Below are 18,259 nucleotides of genomic sequence, written 5' to 3'. Positions count from 1 at the left end.
CAGGACTCAGAGCATCCCTTCCATTAAGCAATTGGTTTTCCTGTGCTCAGCAGAGCTAAATGGAGAGGGGATTGTAGAATAAAGGCTCCTGCCCCCATTTTCCATCTCAGAGCTTTACTCCTCACTCTCCAGAAGCAGTTTGTGCCTATCCTTAGATCCTGTGTTGCAAGAATTATGATTCAGCTTCACTCTAGGAGGATCAGATTTCAGCAGTTGCCTCATTTGAAATCAGGCTGGCGTGGGGACAATTTGGAGGGTTTTGTGTGGCAACACAGAAAAGGCAAGAAAAATACCCAGGAAACACAAGAATAGGAGAGTTGCTGTCACTTTGCAGAAAATGAGATTTGTTCATTAGAGGAAATCACTGTCCAGGCTGCTCTGGGGAGGGACAGGGCAAGGGCCACCTGCAAAATGAGCAACTTCTAAACCTCCAGAGCAGGAAACTTCACCCAGAGGCTGTGACAAATCAGGATTTTATTGATTTACTGAGATTTTTACTGATTTCACTGAGAGCAGTGGCAGCACAAAGCCTGCACAGTCTCTTCCTGGGATGTTTGTAACTTATGTTGACTTTATAATAAAGCTGCTTTTGTTCTGCACTTCAACATCTGGTCTAATGCATTTAATTCCTCTGTGCTTTTGGAAAATATGCTGTGGTCAGTGAGCATGTTTAATACATTGCTAAAATATGTCACATGCACAGAGCAGGACTTGCCTCCACTGCTCTCCACCTAATGGCCAAATCCTTGGAACCTGACAGCAAAAGAGTAATTAACAACATCTCTGGAGCATGGAAAATTCCTACTGCTTTTTTTGAACAAATCAAAATAAGCTGATATTTTCAGTCAGCTGTGATAACCAATAACTGCTCTCTTTTGGGAATTACCCCAACCCTACATCCACAGGCTTGTTAAAAATTAGCTCTGTGCACAGGGCTTCCCATGGGCCACACAGCTCCTCCTGAACTTTGGAATAAAAATGGAATTTCTTGAATTTCCCTTTGCTACCAGCAGAGGATTGCCAGCAAAACAAAACAGTGAAAAGCCATTTTAACTCGTGACTTTTTTTTAACCACTTTCTACAGGGAAATGCTCAGGAGATAAAAAATGCCCAACCTTTATTTTAATTTATTTTGTTCAAATGGTGTTAAAACCATTACTAAAACCTGACTGCATTCTAGGAACAGTACAGAAAGCAACAGATCTCCCTTGGAATTTTAATTGTATGCAACCCAAGAATTTGTGTGTTTATCTCTGACCAGTGAGATCTGTCAGTGCCTCAATACCTGGGAACAAGCCTGGGTGCAGCTTCCAGCACAGCAGCAGATCCTGAGCACAGGGAAAGCCCCCAATTCCCAAAGTTCCCTCCAGTTAAAACAACTCCATATCTGTGGAAACAGCTTTGAACAGCCCTAAATCACTGGAATAAAAAGCACAATTCAGAGCATGTTACAGCTGCTGGATTTCACAAGGGCTCCACATCCCTCTGTCAGAACCCATCTGTATTTTTTTCTCTACTTGCACAAGGCAAGTTTTTCAACTTTATTTTATAAAAGAAAAGCCCAGATAGAGCACAGATCCCCAAAATATTGATGCCAGCAGGCATAGAACTTCCCAGTGCCACTTAGAAGCAATGTCCACCTGCTTTACTCCATTTTACCATGGATATGTACACAGGGACAAAGGGGTTTAGCCTGGAGAAACAGCAGGAAAAAATGTGAGGAATTTTGATAAAAAAACAAGTTTTTTGGTTTCAACAGCTTGAGTATTGCAGCACAGATCCAGCACCTGGGCTAGTGGAAGGTGTCCCTGCCTGGAATTAGATAATCTTTAGGATCTTTCCAATCCACAATTTCTGATTGAATGCCTGACAATGCTCCCACAGCGAGCTGGGCCCCTGAGGGAAAAGCAAAGGTTGGTTCTCAGGCTGACACTGCTGTTAGAAATTCATGTCCTGAGGCAGCACAACCCTGAAATCCCTGCCAGGTACCTGACAAGTCTCTGCAGGAGCTGAGCAAACACTGCAGCTGCCACAGCCAGGAGCACACACACTGCCCTGAGGGAGCCAGCAGTGCTGCTCTCCCTCCCATGCAGCAACAAAACATTTGATGCCAAAAGTGCTGGATTAAGGAAAACAGTCACTGAGAGCTTCCAGGTCCCAGCTACTACAACCCCAGTCACTGCTCAGCTGTGGAGAGTACATTAAATTACTGACATGTCTCCAAATGAGGATTAAAACATTCCCTGGGTTAATACAAACTGTCTCTAATCCAGCTAAGCACAACAAATACTGCACCTTTCTCATTTTTCTTTTCTTTCTCATGTTTCAGCTCCAGCCTTTTTAACTGAGGCACTTCCAGCTCCAGGGCTTTGCCAGGAGAGGAATGATGACCTTGGGCAGCTCCTTACTCCTGGGGAGAAATCCTGTCCTGTCAAGCTGCCTGAAACCAGGCTCACTAAAAAATAACACCATGAAAACCAAGCATCCCGTGCTTTCATGACAATTTTATGTGCTCCAGGTTAAAATGTTGGTGGGTCCTGCCAAATTAAGAGCTGTGTTTGCTATGAAAATGAGGAATATTAGTCAGGAACAATGGATTGAGGTGGCAAATAATCCTAAATTGCACTCCAAGCTGAAGAAACGGAACTCCAACACACCAAGGAGAATTGAACACTGCTGGTGAAGCAGAAAGCAGAATATCAGTATTTGTTCCACACTCCCTTTTCCCAGCCCTCACTGAGGCAGTCTGTAAATTCAACTGAGCACCAGGCAGGTATTCTATAAGAGAAAAACAGATCAGAGCAAAACCTAATTAATTTTCACAGCGTACCATGACTAATCTTAGCATATATGGTACTGGAATAGCAATCACTGGGTACAAATGAAAACAGTCTTGAACCCTGTCCTATTTTTAATCAGATGAAAGCCACAAACCCAGCCATGCTTCTGCTTAGTGCTGCGTTTTCTTCTACCCTGATGGTTTTTACAGCTGGAGAAATGGCTCCTTGCAGCATTACTGGGCTGTAAAAAATGACTGCTCCTTCCACTTCTGGGATTACAGGGGAGTGTGTCACTGAGAAGGAGGCAACTCAACATTTCCTGGGACTTTTAACCCTTCCTGAGCTGTATCAGATCCCCTGAGTGAAGAGGTGCTTTGAAATGATTGAATTTTTCTGGTATCAAACTGTATTTGCAAAGTTCTGTAGGAAGCCAGTGGAAGAAAAGAGAAATTCCAAATTAAAGAATGTAGATGGTGCCTGACAGTATTTTTAATGATATTGGAAGGCAACATATGAGGGCAGATATTTCCCCTGATTAATTCTGCCCTACAGGGCTCACAAAGGCTGTTCTGCACAAAGAGCAGCTCCCAGTTCAAAGACTTTCCTCATTACCAGTGATCTTTCAAATGCATTAAATAAAAATAATGTTAGTCCCATTTTAGCCTGGACATTTTCATACTTGCAAAGAGAGCCTGGAGTGTGGAAATGGAATAATTAACCCTGATTTGCTAAGGCCAGTTTTTAGCCAGGTCAGTATCCAATATAGCATTAGAAAAAACATTTATTTTGTAACAGAGAAAGGAACAAAGTCTCTTGCACTCCACTCTGTTCATACTTGGGAAGCAAGAGAAAGGTGGAAGTGGCAGCCAAACTGTTTAAATACCTTTTAAAGCAAGAAATATTTCTTGCTTTATCCACGAAATAACCTGCTGAGAGGTGCAATGTCCAAGATACCCACTCTTGGAGAACATTACTGGAAAGCAAAGCTGGCATTTCAAAAGAAGGTATCTCAAAAAACCTTCTTGTTTATTTCCTAATGGAAAAATCAGGATATTCCTCTCTCACTGACCATTTCTCCCTGACACTCACTTGTCGCAGACATTTTTTCATAGAAATCCTTTCTTTGGGATTTGTCCATCTTCTGGGAAGCAGAGCCCCAGAAGAAGAATGTAAAAAATTGTTATCAGCTGCTGTGAAATGTAGCAGTGCCCCTGTGATTGGCTCATCTTCCATGTGTACCATTAAAGGCCAATCACAGGAGCAGCTCAGGGACAGATTCCCTGCACACAGAACTTTGTTATTCATTTTTCTATTCTATTCTTAGCTGAGCTGCTCTCTGCAACTTCTCTTCTTATTCTTTTTAGCATAGTTATAATGTATTATATATCTTATATGAATAAATCAAGCCTTCTGATCAAGGAACAAGATTCTCGTCCTTCTCTCACCACAGTGACCGTCTAAGGTCGCTGTCATACTCACTCTTCCTACAAATTTCTGTGTAACTCTGCTCAAGGCAGAAGTAAAGCAGCAAAATTCCAGCCTCCAATCCCAATGAAAATCAAACTGAGCATCAGCAAGGATGTGAGGCAGCAGCACAAGGAGAAGGACAAACCTTTGGAGTGTTTCCCTGAAGGCCTCTTGGGCAGTGACTCCTCCATGGAATGTGTGGATGTGTGGAGCACATTTTCCAAGCTGTTACTGACACTGTTGATGGGGGTCTCCGACCTTGGAGTGACCTGGAAGGAAAAGTACAAAAATCCATTGAAATAAAGCCAGGGAACACACAAACATCACAGCTCCTCTGGAGTGAGGGATCCCCTGGGAAGGCACTCTGCTTTCTCTCAGAGCTGAGGGTGTTACTCCTGATATTCCCCCAGTAACAGTTCAGGGAAGTGCCTGCAGTCAGCAGCTATTCACTAACTGAGATTATCTTGGCTAATCTAAAAAGCTCCTTACAGCATAATTCTTTCTGAAACAATACTCACCCAGCAGTCAATTGCAGAGAGATTGTAAGACCTTTAACCTCTGCACACCACACATTTTAACTTTTCCACAAGAAAACTGGGGAAAAGGGCTCCTGGAAAATGTCACGTTTATATAATGACACTGTGCTGGTTTGGGGTGGGGTAAAGTTAATTTTCTCACAGAAGCTGGGGTGAGGCTGGTTTGGATTTGTGCTGGAAGAGGTGGAGAACTCAGGGATGTTTTGGTCACTGCTGAGCAGGGCTGATACAGCTGAGGAGTTTTTGGGATCTTATTCTACCCCACCAGCACAGAGGCTGGGGGGACACAGGGATTTGGGGTGGGACACAGGGGATTGGGATGGGGACACAGGGATTTGGGGTGGGACACAGGGGATTGGGATGGGGACACAGGGATTTGGGATGGGACACAAGGATTTGGGATGGGGACACAAGGATTTGGGATGGGGACACAAGGATTTGGGATGGGGACACAAAGGGGTTTGGGATGGGACACAGGGGTTTGGGATGGGACACAAAGGGGTTTGGGATGGGACACAAAGGGGTTTGGGGTGGGACACAAGGCTTTGGGGTGGGACACAGGGATTTGGGGTGGGACACAAGGATTTGGGATGGGACACAGGGATTTGGGATGGGACACAAAGGGGTTTGGGATGGGACACAAAGGGGTTTGGGATGGGACACAAAGGGTTTGGGATGGGACACAAGGATTTGGGATGGGACACAGGGATTTGGGATGGGACACAAAGGGGTTTGGGATGGGACACGAGGATTTGGGATGGGACACGAGGGTTTGGGATGGGACACAAGGGTTTGGGATGGGACACAAGGGTTTGGGATGGGACACAAGGATTTGGGGTGGGACACAAGGATTTGGGATGGGACACAGGGGGTTTGGGGTGGGACACAGGGGTTTGGGGTGGGACACAGGGGTTTGGGATGGGACACAGGGATTTGGGGTGGGACACAGGGATTTGGGGTGGGACACAGGGATTTGGGGTGGGACACAGGGATTTGGGGTGGGACACAAAGGGTTTGGGGTGGGACACAAAGGGTTTGGGGTGGGACACAAAGGGATTTGGGGTGGGGACACAAAGGAGTTTGGGGTGGGACACAAAGGAGTTTGGGATGGGACACAAGGATTTGGGATGGGACACAGGGATTTGGGATGGGACACAAGGATTTGGGATGGGGACACAAGAGTTTGGGATGGGACACGAGGATTTGGGGTGGGACACAAGGGTTTGGGATGGGACACAAAGGGGTTTGGGATGGGACACAAAGGGTTTGGGGTGGGACACAAGGGTTTGGGATGGGACACAAGGGTTTGGGATGGGACACGGGGGTTTGGGGTGGGACACAAAGGGTTTGGGATGGGACACGGGGGTTTGGGGTGGGACACAAAGGGTTTGGGGTGGGACACAAAGGGGTTTGGGGTGGGACACAAAGGGGTTTGGGGTGGGACACAAAGGGGTTTGGGGTGGGACACAGGGATTTGGGATGGGACACAAGCGTTTGGGGTGGGACACAAAGGGTTTGGGGTGGGACACAAAGGGTTTGGGGTGGGACACAGGGGTTTGGGGTGGGACACAAGGATTTGGGACAGGTGATGGGCACAGCTGGACACAGCTGCTCCAGGGGATATTCCAGGCCTGTGGCATCATGCTCAGTATGGAAAGCTGGGGGAAGAAAGAAGCAGGGGATGTTCAGTGACCCCAATAGCATTTCCCAGTCATCATCACCCATGAAATTCCCTGGCATGGCCAAACCCTGCCCATCCATGGGGAATTGATTCCTTTGCTTGGCTTGCATGTGTGGCTTCTGTTTTCCCTATTAAATTTATCCTAAGCCAGGAGTTCTGCTCCCCTGGCATTGGGATGGGAGAGAGTGGGAAGTGGCTCCATTACCTCTCCAGAGATGAGACTCAAGGCATTTCCACAACAAATTCTCAGCAAAACCCTGATTTTCTTGTCTTTGCCATTTAATAACCTGTCGTGATCATATTTCAATGGAAACTTCTACACTTCAAGCAGAAGGTTGAAACATCAAAACAAAAAAGGGTTTAAAAACCTTGGGAAGATGCTTTAAAGAGGGAGTTGAGACCAACAAAAACACTCCCAGTACCTCCTCAGAGGAACTGTGTGACTTGAAATTCAATTGTTCCATCTGGAACCAACCTGAGCTGTAATTAGAATTCCACATGGATTTTTAGCCTGGCACAAATGACAGGAGAAAATGTTCATCTTGCCATAACAAAATGAGCTCTCCTTCACTCAGGGTAACTCCAAAGCAGCAGCTCCAGGTCCCTGGAAGGGAAAAGGCTCCCTCAGACCCTGCTCCCCTGACACAGTGCCCTGAGCTGGGATAATTTTGCAGCAAATTTTTGCACACCCTCCTGCTCATGGTGCCGTCAGTCAGCACACACAATGCAAGGCAGAAATAGCACAGCCCCACTCCATACAATACCTATTGTGAGCTCCATTTTAGGAGTGACATTTATAGATTTATACACACTTAAGGCAGTGGAACAAGTGAAAGGAAGGCTCTGTAGACTTGACATCCATAAAAAAGCTTCTATGTGTAAAGAAATCCATCCAGGATGGCAGATGAGTGGCAGGAAAAAAAGAGGGTTACAGGGAGCTGCTTTCCTTTTCAGCACTTCTTGACAAAAAAACAAAGCTTATTTTTTACATATATATATATTTATTTATATATTTATATATTTTATACATTTATATATATTTATATATATTTATAAATATTTATATATATTTATATATATTTATATATTTATATATTTTATATATATTTATATATATAATGCAAAAATGTTATATTTATCTAATTATACATTGTTTCTTCAGCCCAGCTTCCCACCACTACCAAAACTTAACACCAAGCTTGCCCTTAGAGTCACCATTGAAGTCCCAGCTTGGCAGGAGGGTGGGCAGGAGCTGAAATTTCCTTTGCCAGAGCCAGGCTCTAGCTGGGTTTATCTCACCCAGCCTCTCTCCTGGAGCTCACTGAACTCTCCCTCCAGCCCAGGGCTCTGGGAGGAAGTTCCAGAGGGCTGAGCAGCATCCTGGGCAAAGGGACAGCCTGGGAAAGGAGCTGCCTTATCCTGGACAAGCAGGTCCCACATACTCAGAATAATCTGAAATATAAACACTCAGAATGATTGAAGCTGGGTAAGAGCAGCCCCACAGCTCCAGCAAACCTCTGAACAAGCAGTTTGTTACAATTTATTGCCTCTTATCTTGTATTCCCTCCTCTCCACTCTCCTTACAACGAGCATCGCGTGCAGCTTATAATTTGCATTTTGTTTATACATAACCTCCATTTTTTTGCCATAAAGATTTAATTTTCCTAGACTTGCTAAGGATTAATTTAGCCCATATGTCTTGTCTGCCTGAGCTCATACTATCTGATCCCGTCTCACATCAAAGCAGCTCCAAATTGGCCTAGAAAAATCACAAAGCTCTGATTAGTTCCAAATGGAGCACTTTGTTAGGGAGCTGAATGGTGTTAGAAGCACTGAATCCCACTGCTTCAAGCTTCCATTCCAAATTCTGAAATCATTTTTTCCACTGACTTAAACATCACGATACTGCAAGGGTTTGGATTTGTTTAGGAGAAAGTGAAATAATGAAAAGTGGTTTGCAAATCAAAGTTCCAAAATAGTAACAGCATTTTTTTTCCCTCCTTCTTTCTTTTTATTTTTTTTTATTTTTCAACTTGAGGCCAAGCCAAACAGAGGAACAATAACCCATCAGCTCAGAGCTGCAGGAGATATTGTCCTGGGAGAAACACTGGGAAAAGCTTCACAGGAAGGACCTGTCCAAATTCAGCTGCACAAATTCAACATCAAGTAAATTCAGGAAGGAGAGATCTCCACAGCTGAACCCTCCTGAATCCCTGGTTTGGGCTCAGCACACACAGCCACTCAGACAAACTGGATTTGGGATAAAGAATGAGGCATTCCAGGGAGATAAGGGTTTGGAGAAGCAGGGAGCAAATTGCTTTGGACCTTTTAGGAGCTGTAACATCTGTGAGAAAGCCAAGATGCCATTTAGGAATAAACATCTGCAGCTCCAGAACTGCTCAGGGCTTGTTTGCTGAGGCACTAACAGGCCCCAGAGAAGATGGATAAGTTGGCATCACAGGAACCAGGAATGTTCAGGCCATACATCATAACAAAGCACAGGAGTGACATTTTATAAATGCAGGAAAAATCCCCATGAATCATTCAAGGTCTGAGAAAAAACAGCATTAGACCTTTGAATAAAAGACTGGATTTTTCTACAGAAATTGCTTGAGAACATCAGCAGAACCAGTCCATAAAGAGCAATCAAAATGAGCAGCAGAGTTAAATTCTGCCTGATTTTACCCAGCACAGCATTCCCAGGGAGAAGGAAACCTCTGCTGCACCTCTCCAGAGCCTCACTGCTCTGTTCAGGAATTCCTTCCACACCTCAGGGGCCTGGAGGCTCCTCCAACACCTCTAAAAGCTGAAAGTGGGTGCAGAAAGGATCCTTAAAATTATTTTAACTCCACTTTAATGTTGCATCTTTGACTGGAGCACGCTGATCCTGGGGAAGGTGCTGCTGCCCAGGCTGAGGTTTGGAATGAGATGAGCTTTGAGTCTCTCCTGACCTTGATCATCCTGGGACCCTTTGATCTGCTCCCTCCACAGCAAAGCATCTGCCTCACAGATGGACTTCTGATTTTCCAGCTGCAAACCCTGCTGTCTCCTGCATTTCAAGTTAAAGCAGAACTGAAAATAACAAAGAAAATTGATCATTGCTTAGAGACTGAGGCTCAGGGTGAAATCTTCTGTGCCTCACCCTCCACGGCAACGATGACAGGATCAAAATTGGTCCCAGCTACTGAACAGTATCTCTTTGTATCTCCCTAACCCAGATCATTCAGGAGGATCACTAAATGCTGCCCTGGAGTTCTGCACCCCCAGGAGTTACCAGCAAGAGAAACAATTGCTCTGACCCAGGGCTTGATGACAAACGTGCCAAGGCAGCAGAATTCCTTGCTAGAATGTTGCCATTGTCACATTTCTCCCATTTCCACCTGTCATCAGCCAAACCCAACCTTTTTCCCCCCAGAGTGCAGGGATGGGTTGGCCTCGATGATCTCCAAGGTCTTTTCCAGCCTTGGTAATTCTGTGATTTCCTTCCCAGCACCAGAGAGGTCCCAACAGGGTCAGATCTTCTTGGGACACCAAAAGCAGCTCTAGAACTCTCCTAAGCTCTCCATCCATTAAAATCACACAGGAAAATAAACCCAGGTGCTTCCCACAGGTGGTGCTGCTCTTTCAGGCACTGTTTTCCATAGTGGGAAATGGGAAATCTGGGAATGTGGGGAGCTGTGAGCTTTGCTAACACTGAATACAGCAAAGCCTTTCATAAAAATAACAGGACTGATAGGAGTCAGACTTAATGTGGTCAGAGTTTTACCAAAACAGCAATTATCTGTTCCTTTGAAAAATAAACAGAGCACAGAAAATACATGGTTTAATAGCAAAGTATTTGCTGACTTAGTTTGAAGCAGAGCCAAAAATATTAAAAATAAAAAAAAAAAATCAACAGAGTCACTACCCAAAGCACCACATGGAACAATGAGACAGGATCTGAGGGAACAAAATATGGATTTCTATATGTGTTTAGGTAAGAAATTTAGGTCATGTATTACACAGGAACAGCAAACAATATATAGGAGCAATGAGTGAGTTCAGTGAGGTCCTGCAGCTCCAAGCCACACAAACAAATTCTCCCATTGAAATTCTCACACAGGAAAAGTTTCCCATGTTTTCAACAATGGCCAGTGATAAATTGAGAGTCCCATAGAGAAATGCTTCTGTCCATACTGGCTTTTGAATTCTCCTTTAAAAAAAATGGGTTTTAGCCATAAAGTGCCCTCCAGGAGCAGGTAACATGTATGAGTGAGGCCAGGAATTGGAACAGTGGCTCCAGGGGTAAGAAGCACTCACCTCCTGTGCTGCCAGGTTCATATTACTGAGTATTAACAGCAGCTTATTTGAGGTTAACACCAAGGCCTTTAACATGGTGCAATCCTGTTGGCAGCAGTGCTCCAGGAGAGGTTTGATGGCAAGGACAGAGCCCCTGCAAGCTCAGGCTGATGCCCCCGAAGGGACAAACTCAGGGTTTTAAATAATCTGAATAAAAATGCATTGCTGATACCCAGCTGCTGGGCTGACACCATGTGATTGCTCATCAGGCTAAACCCAAGTGGGAGATGAGGGCAACCAATGCAGGGATGTGGAATTGCAAATGCACTGAGACAAGCCCAGGAGGGGCAGGAGTGAGCCAACACCTTCCTCTGGTAGTAACAAGGCAGCCTTGTGAAACCACAGCCTCAGGCAGCACTCCTGCATTCACTCATACCCAAACTCCTCACTGCTCTCCCAGCAGAAGAAGAAAATCCCAACCTTGTCCTTGGGAAGATTCAGGCTGTTCCATGAGGATGGTTCACAAATATCCCCACTCTCCACAAAGCCAGTGAAGTGCTCAGCACTTGAATTTACACATATTCAGCTGCTTTGTTGGACTGGCATGTGGATGCAGCTGGAAGTGTTTGGTTTGTGTTAAAATTCAAGTGGTTCCAACAGTCCAGAGAAGCTGTAAGAGCCAGGTGCCTCCACGTTTCAGCAGCTACAAAATTCACCTTTTCTCCTGGAGGAGGAGCACAAAAGGGTGAAGAGGCAATTCCCAGGGAAATGGGATAATGGATAATTGATCAGATGGTTTGTCCTGGGAGACTCTCTGGAATGAAATGAGCCATGTGCTACTTAAACACCACAGGACAATCACACACCTGCTCCCAGGCTGCTCATGAATTCAGGAGAACAGATGGACCAAAATAAGTCAGGGCTGGATTTTATAGACTCATTTCCACTGAAAGCCCTTTGCTTAAAGAATGGTGAACACTGTTAATGACAGGAACATAAATCTACCACAGAGGTACTGGACTCATCAAATCTGAATTTTACAAACCAATCATTCAAACCACCTCAAAATCCAAACAAATCCCTGTTTCTAAGCAGATTTTGGAACAGACACTGCTGCTCTACACCCCAGCACTGATGCACAAACCTGAACCTGTTCCTTCGCCTGATGCCACCAAAAGCCAACCAGCCCTGTCTGTCCTGCAACAACTCACAAAGAAATCACCTGACAGGTCACAAATCCACTGAATTCCAGCTCTCCCTCCTTCCCCTCCTCAATATTCACTAAATTAATGGCTTGAGAGTAATAAAACTCCACAGAACCATGGAAGCAGAGTCACTAAGGTTGGAAAGGACCTCTGAGACACCAAGTCCAACCATGATCACCACTAAACCATATCCCCAGTGCCACATTCACATGGTTTTCGAGCACTTCCCTGGGCAGCCCATTCCAATGCCTGAACACCCTTCCAATAAAGCAATTTTTCCTAATATCCAGCCTAAACCTCCCCAGGAGCAGCTTGAGGCTGTTCCCTCTGCTCCTGTCCCTGTTCCCTGGGAGCAGAGCCTGTTCCCTCCTGGCAGGAGCTGTGCAGAGCCACAAGGGCCCTCCTGAGCCCCCTTTGCTCCAGGCTGAGCCCCCTCAGCTCCCTCAGGATTCTCCATTCCCTTCCCAGCTCCCTCAGGATTCTCCATTCCCTTCCCAGCTCCCTCAGGATTCTCCAGCTCTTTCCCAGCTCCCTCAGGATTCCCCATTCCCTTCCCAGCCCCCTCAGGATTCTCCATTCCCTTCCCAGCCCCCTCAGGATTCCCCATTCCCTTCCCAGCCCCCTCAGGATTCTCCATTCCCTCCCCAGCTCCCTCAGGATTCTCCATTCCCTTCCCAGCTCCCTCAGGATTCTCCATTCCCTTCCCAGCTCCCTCAGGATTCTCCATTCCCTTCCCAGCCCCCTCAGGGTTCTCCATTCCCTTCCCAGCTCCCTCAGGATTCTCCAGCTCTTTCCCAGCCCCCTCAGGATTCTCCATTCCCTTCCCAGCTCCCTCAGGATTCTCCATTCCCTTCCCAGCTCCCTCAGGATTCTCCATTCTCTTCCCAGCCCCCTCAGGATTCTCCATTCCCTTTCCAGCTCCCTCAGGATTCCCCATTCCCTTCCCAGCTCCCTCAGGATCCTCCATTCCCTTCCCAGCCCCCTCAGGATTCTCCATTCCCTTTCCCAGCTCCCTCAGGATTCTCCATTCCCTTCCCGGCTCCCTCAGGATTCTCCATTCCCTTCCCGGCTCCCTCAGGATTCTCCATTCCCTTCCCGGCTCCCTCAGGATTCTCCACTCCTTTCCCAGCCCCCTCAGGATTCTCCATTCCCTTCCCAGCCCCATCAGGATCCTCCATTCCCTTCCCAGCTCCCTCAGGATCCTCCATTCCCTTTCCCAGCTCCCTCAGGATCCTCCATTCCCTTTCCCAGCTCCCTCAGGATCCTCCATTCCCTTCCCAGCTCCCTCAGGATCCTCCATTCCCTTCCCAGCTCCCTCAGGATCCTCCATTCCCTTCCCAGCTCCCTCAGGATCCTCCATTCCCTTCCCAGCCCCCTCAGGATTCCCCATTCCCTTCCCAGCTCCCTCAGCCTCTCCTGGGGCTCCATTTCCTTCCCAGCTCCATTCCCTTCCCTGGACACCCTCCAGCCTCTCAATGTCCTTCCTTCTTCCACTTATGGTGATAAAAGAAGGCAGCATTGGAGAAGAATTCATAATACACATGGAAAGTGTTCACTTTCACTATTTATCATCAGGACTTGGCAGGTCTGTAATTAAAATTAAGACCATGCTCTTAAGTAACTGATCTGATTATTTCTGGATCACTTCAGCTATTCACAAAAGCCCTGAAACTCTTTACAGCCTGAACACCTGTTCAAAGGTTTATCCCTCCCAATGCTGATTCTTGGATAATTATCCCAATGGAATCAGTGGAAAAATTCTGGTTCAGCATGAAGCAAGAGCAAGGAATTTAGAAGTTTGCTCATTCAAAGCAACACAGATCTGAGCCATACCAACATCCTTTTGCTTGAGTTAATACCCATCTCAAACCTGAGGAAGAACAGCTTCAATTCAACTGCCTCCAAGACTGAAGTCAAATTCAAGTGGAAGTAAGACAATGGTTCTTGTTTCCACAGACAAATTATATCCAGCATTTCTATAATAAAATTCTGTGGGCTCTGAGAAATCTTGTCTATGTTCTTGGGACTGTATTTGCTTTTCTTAGGGATAAAAAGCACTGCAGAGCAAATAAATGGAGAGTGGATTATTTGAATATGAGAGATGCCAGGAGAAGCTGAGCTCTGCCTGCCAGGGCTGTGCCCACTGGCACTGAAGGTGACACCACCTCCTTTTTAGCAACTCAAACATTTCCAAACCCACCAAACCAAATGGTCAAACACTTCCAAACAAGGCTGCTGTTCAGCACCTTTGAAGTCAGCCCTGGAATGCCTGTGAGGTGTGGTTAAACCTCTGCTGGCTCTGCTGCAGGATCTCCTCCAGCTCCTGCAGATTCCATTAAAACACTTTGCATCTGGTACAGTCCAAAACATCCAACATCTTTATCTCTGTCCCACAAGAAGGAGCCTCACTTCAGTGTTGCTTCACTGACAACTAACAGTTCTGAGGTAATTGGTAAGAAAAAAGAGTAAATTTAAAAAAGTGAAGTGGAATGCACTCTTAAAACAAAAACTTCATTCAGCCTGTGCAAAAATAAATGGGAAAACAGTTCATGGAAAAAACATCATCATCATTAGCTCAACACACATTTTTTGGCTGCTCTGTTCCTGATGTTTGGGTGCACAGTGCATCTCCCAGGCAAACTCCTCTAGGTTCCTAAATCCAAGTTCATCATGTAAAGCCAAAGTGAATTTGGTGCTAATTAATATTGTTACTGCCCAAGGATTCTTTTATATGTAAAGCTCTGAAAATATTGCAGGTTTGGGACTGAACCATTTATTCACATTTCAAATGAAACCATAAGTAAGAAAAGAGCCAGAAGGGGAAGCCTCACATTTCTAAAGTGAAATATCAAGAGGTGTGTGCAATCCATGTTGCCTGGAGTACCCAAAAATCTCAAAGGACATGCAAAAGACATGCAGGGCTTGGCAATGTCACCAGCTGGAAGCTACAGGACCTGTCCCTACAGCTCCTGAGGTTGGATTGATGTGGTTTGCAAAGTGAGATCATTCTGAGACAGCAGCTCCTGATCCCAGGGAGTGAATACACTCCAATCCCAGCCAGCAACTGCTCTCAACGTGGTCATCTGCTGAATCCATGAAATACCCCAAAGAGGCTAAAAATTAAGTTTGTCATTATTTATTCCATCCCTACAAAGCTCAAAAAGCAGCCCTAAAGGCAGCTGCCATAGATCACTTAATAGCTGCACTGCTGTCTCTGGGAGGGCCTGACAACTCAGTTCCAACCCAGCAAGAGATGGTTTTTTATAACTCACCCCTCCATTGGTGAAATAAAAATATCAGAATATTTCTCAATGGAGTTCTGTCCATTCATGCTCCTGAGGCAAACAGTGCAGACAGGTGAAAGTGTTTGAAATGGATCCCTCAGAGCAACCCCACAGCTCCCAGTGCACAGCCTGGAGTTCTTTGGAGGTTTTAGAGGAGCCTGTGGAATTAGCATGAGTGAAAAATAGTCCCTTATGCTATAAACTTGAAATAGCCATTGGGGCAGTATTTGGAAGCTGACTGGGCAGGAACCCTCCTTCCCATTCACAAGATACCAGCCTGAAACAAGCACATAACTATGGGGTCACTGCCCCTCATTTCTCTTCAGCTGCAAACAAACTGCACTCAGGGGGGCTGTTCCTGAGCCTGGCTCTGCAGCTGGACCCACAACCAGATCAGAATCACCAGCACAGAATCAGGGAATGGTTTGGGTGGAAAAGGATCTTAAAGCTCATCTCACTCCAGGCCCTGCCATGGCTGCTCCCAGCCCTGTCCAGCCCAGCCTTGGGCACTGCCAGGGATCCAGTGGCAGCCCCAGCTGCTCTGGGCACCTGTGCCAGGGCCTGCCCACCCTCATGGGGAAGAATTCCTTCCTAAAATCTGATCTAAACCTGCAGCTCATCACCCTGGCTGCACTGAAGAGCTCTTGTCACAGCAGAGCAGCTGCTGAGCACCCAAAGCATTCTCTTATTTCCCTGGTTTTACAGCGTGATCTCAATGAGGAGATGAAAGAGCTCCAGGAAACAGAGACAGATTCATGAATAACCTCCCCAGCTCTGAAGTTCTGTCCTTGGAGTTACTGGCAGTGGAGTTCTTGAGAGGGAAAGTCCATGCAGAGATTCATATTAACATGCCCAGCATCCATGTAGATCACAGAATTCAAGCTCAGATTTGTGTTCCCATCTGTTATCCACTCTGCCAGAGAATCACAGAACCACTGAGCTCGGAAAAGACCTCCAAGGTGATCAAATCCAACCTGGGCCCCATCCCCACCTTGTCCCCAGCCCAGAGCACCTCAGGAATTGCTGGGACACCTCCAGGGATGGGCACTGCAACCCTCCCTGGGCAGTTCCCATCCCTGACCCCCCTTTCCATGGGCAAATTCCTGCTGCTGTCCGAGCTGAGCCTGCCCTGGCCCAGCCTGAGCTGTTCCCTCTGCTCCTGTCCCTGTTCCCTCCTGGCAGGAGCTGTGCAGAGCCAGCAGGGATTGCTGGCATGTCCTGGGCAGCACCAGGAGCTGCACTCAGGATATTCCATGATTCCATCCTCACACAGTCCAAGGCAATGTAGAGAGGGCAGCATTTTCCCTCCTGTTCATAAAACGTTCATTTCATACCATCAGGTAGAAACCATCAATCTAATAATTACTGACCTACTTAAAGCCAGCCACAGCCACCTTTCCCTGCAAAGTTAAGGTTCAGGTAAGACAATAAAAAGCACAAAAAAAAATACATGGGCAGCTGTTTTAAGCCTCCTCACAGTCAGCAACTGCAGGCAGTAAAAGGAAACAGCAAAAAGCAGTTTGTATCACTGACCACCTTCAGCTGGGTTCACCTACCCCAGAGCTACTTGAGGAATCATGAAATAGTTACAGTAAATTTGTATCAACTGTTCAACACAATTTGATTTTGAGATATTTCACTAAGAAAGAGGAGATGGAAGAAGGAATGCAAGGTGCAATCCTCTGGAAAAAGTTATTGCTCATATCAGGTTGGGGCATATTTTAATAGGCAGAAGCAGCACATTGCCATTGGTTTCTGCAAGGAGAACAAAGAGCACTGCTCAGACTTCTGTTGCATCTCCCTGACTAAACAAGTTAACCATGAATCAGAAATTGTAGCAGCAGGGCAGGTACAGTTACACAAGAGTTACACCCAATTCCCCTCTCCCCGGGGGGAAGCTGAGGATAACTCAGCTCACAAACACTCCCTGTTTGCAACCCCCCTCACATCCACACCATCCCAGCTCCCTGCAGCTTTTCAGGACCTCAAACAGGGAAGTGTGGCTCTCCAGCTCTTTAAGGATGAGCTCAGAGAGGAGCAGAATCCCCCATTTAACACTCCAGCATCAGCTCAGCATGGCTAACCCCGGAGCAAAGCAACAGGAGCCAGGAGAAAGTGCTGGCACCAGGGAGGGAATTCTGCAATTCCAAGCAGGAGGAGCAGCCCAGGGCACTCAGTTTCTCTCCACAGCCACACTGTTTTTATCTAGGTGATGTTACAGCACAAGGATTGTCACAACATCACTTGGTAACACCTCAGGGACTCGGTGCTGGAATTTATTTGTGTGTAGTTAAACAGAACAGGGCTGAATGGGGAGAGAGATTGTTTTTTCCACTTGCTTCATCCAACTCCTGGTTTAAGCCAACTGCTCACTCTAAAAGTAACAGAATTACCCAGTTAAGAACAACAACAAAAAAAATAATCCTTAGGAAATGTGCATCACTTCAAACAAAATGCACATTCAGAGACTGTGAAGGCAAAGTCACCTTTGTGTTCCCTCTCACTACTCTGTACTTAGCAACCAAGATTCTTCAACGCAGAATCTATAAAAATGTGCTTTTCAAAGAGACAACCCTTCAGTGAGCTCAGAAGAAAAGAAAAAAAATCCAACGATCCTGGCTGCCTCATTGCTGGCAGGAAAAATGGCAGGATGGATTCTCCGTCCATCTTAGATTGACAGAAATAGTGCTGGAGTTCCTCAGCTCCATAAATCCTGCAGCTCAGAAAGAAGACTCTCAAAAACCTTCCTGCCTGCCTGATTTTATCTCTTTTTTTTGCTTGTCTCATCTTGGATATGATTTACAGTGTTTCCTTTCCAAGCCAGGGTCGCTGCATCATTTGAATAAGAGAAGCTGCAAGTAGTAAAGTATCTGAAAAGAAGCTTTTTTTTTCCTGGTTTGAATTATATCCTTCTACATCCTGGGTGAAATATCCTTTCTAGTTATATTTTATCCACATGGAGTCTCAGCTGAATGAAGAGGCTCTCCCATGCCTTGTTCCTTCCCCCTTACTACAGGAGATTAGGAAC

General features: G+C 46.1%; 1 protein-coding gene across 1 annotated transcript in view; it reads right to left on the bottom strand.

Annotated features, from left to right (window-relative positions):
• ZCCHC14 (zinc finger CCHC-type containing 14) overlaps positions 1-18,259 on the bottom strand; it is a 57,098-nt gene that overhangs the window by 36,816 nt on the left and 2,023 nt on the right. Inside the window, exon 2 of the mRNA XM_074550766.1 lies at positions 4,393-4,516. Coding sequence (XP_074406867.1) covers positions 4,393-4,516 — 124 coding nt within the window. The remainder of the gene's footprint in view (positions 1-4,392; positions 4,517-18,259) is intronic.

Source organism: Zonotrichia albicollis, chromosome 13 (assembly GCF_047830755.1).
Source record: "Zonotrichia albicollis isolate bZonAlb1 chromosome 13, bZonAlb1.hap1, whole genome shotgun sequence".
NCBI lineage: Eukaryota > Metazoa > Chordata > Aves > Passeriformes > Passerellidae > Zonotrichia > Zonotrichia albicollis.
Note: the sequence above shows the minus strand (reverse complement) of the source record. Positions and strands in the feature narration are given on the sequence as shown.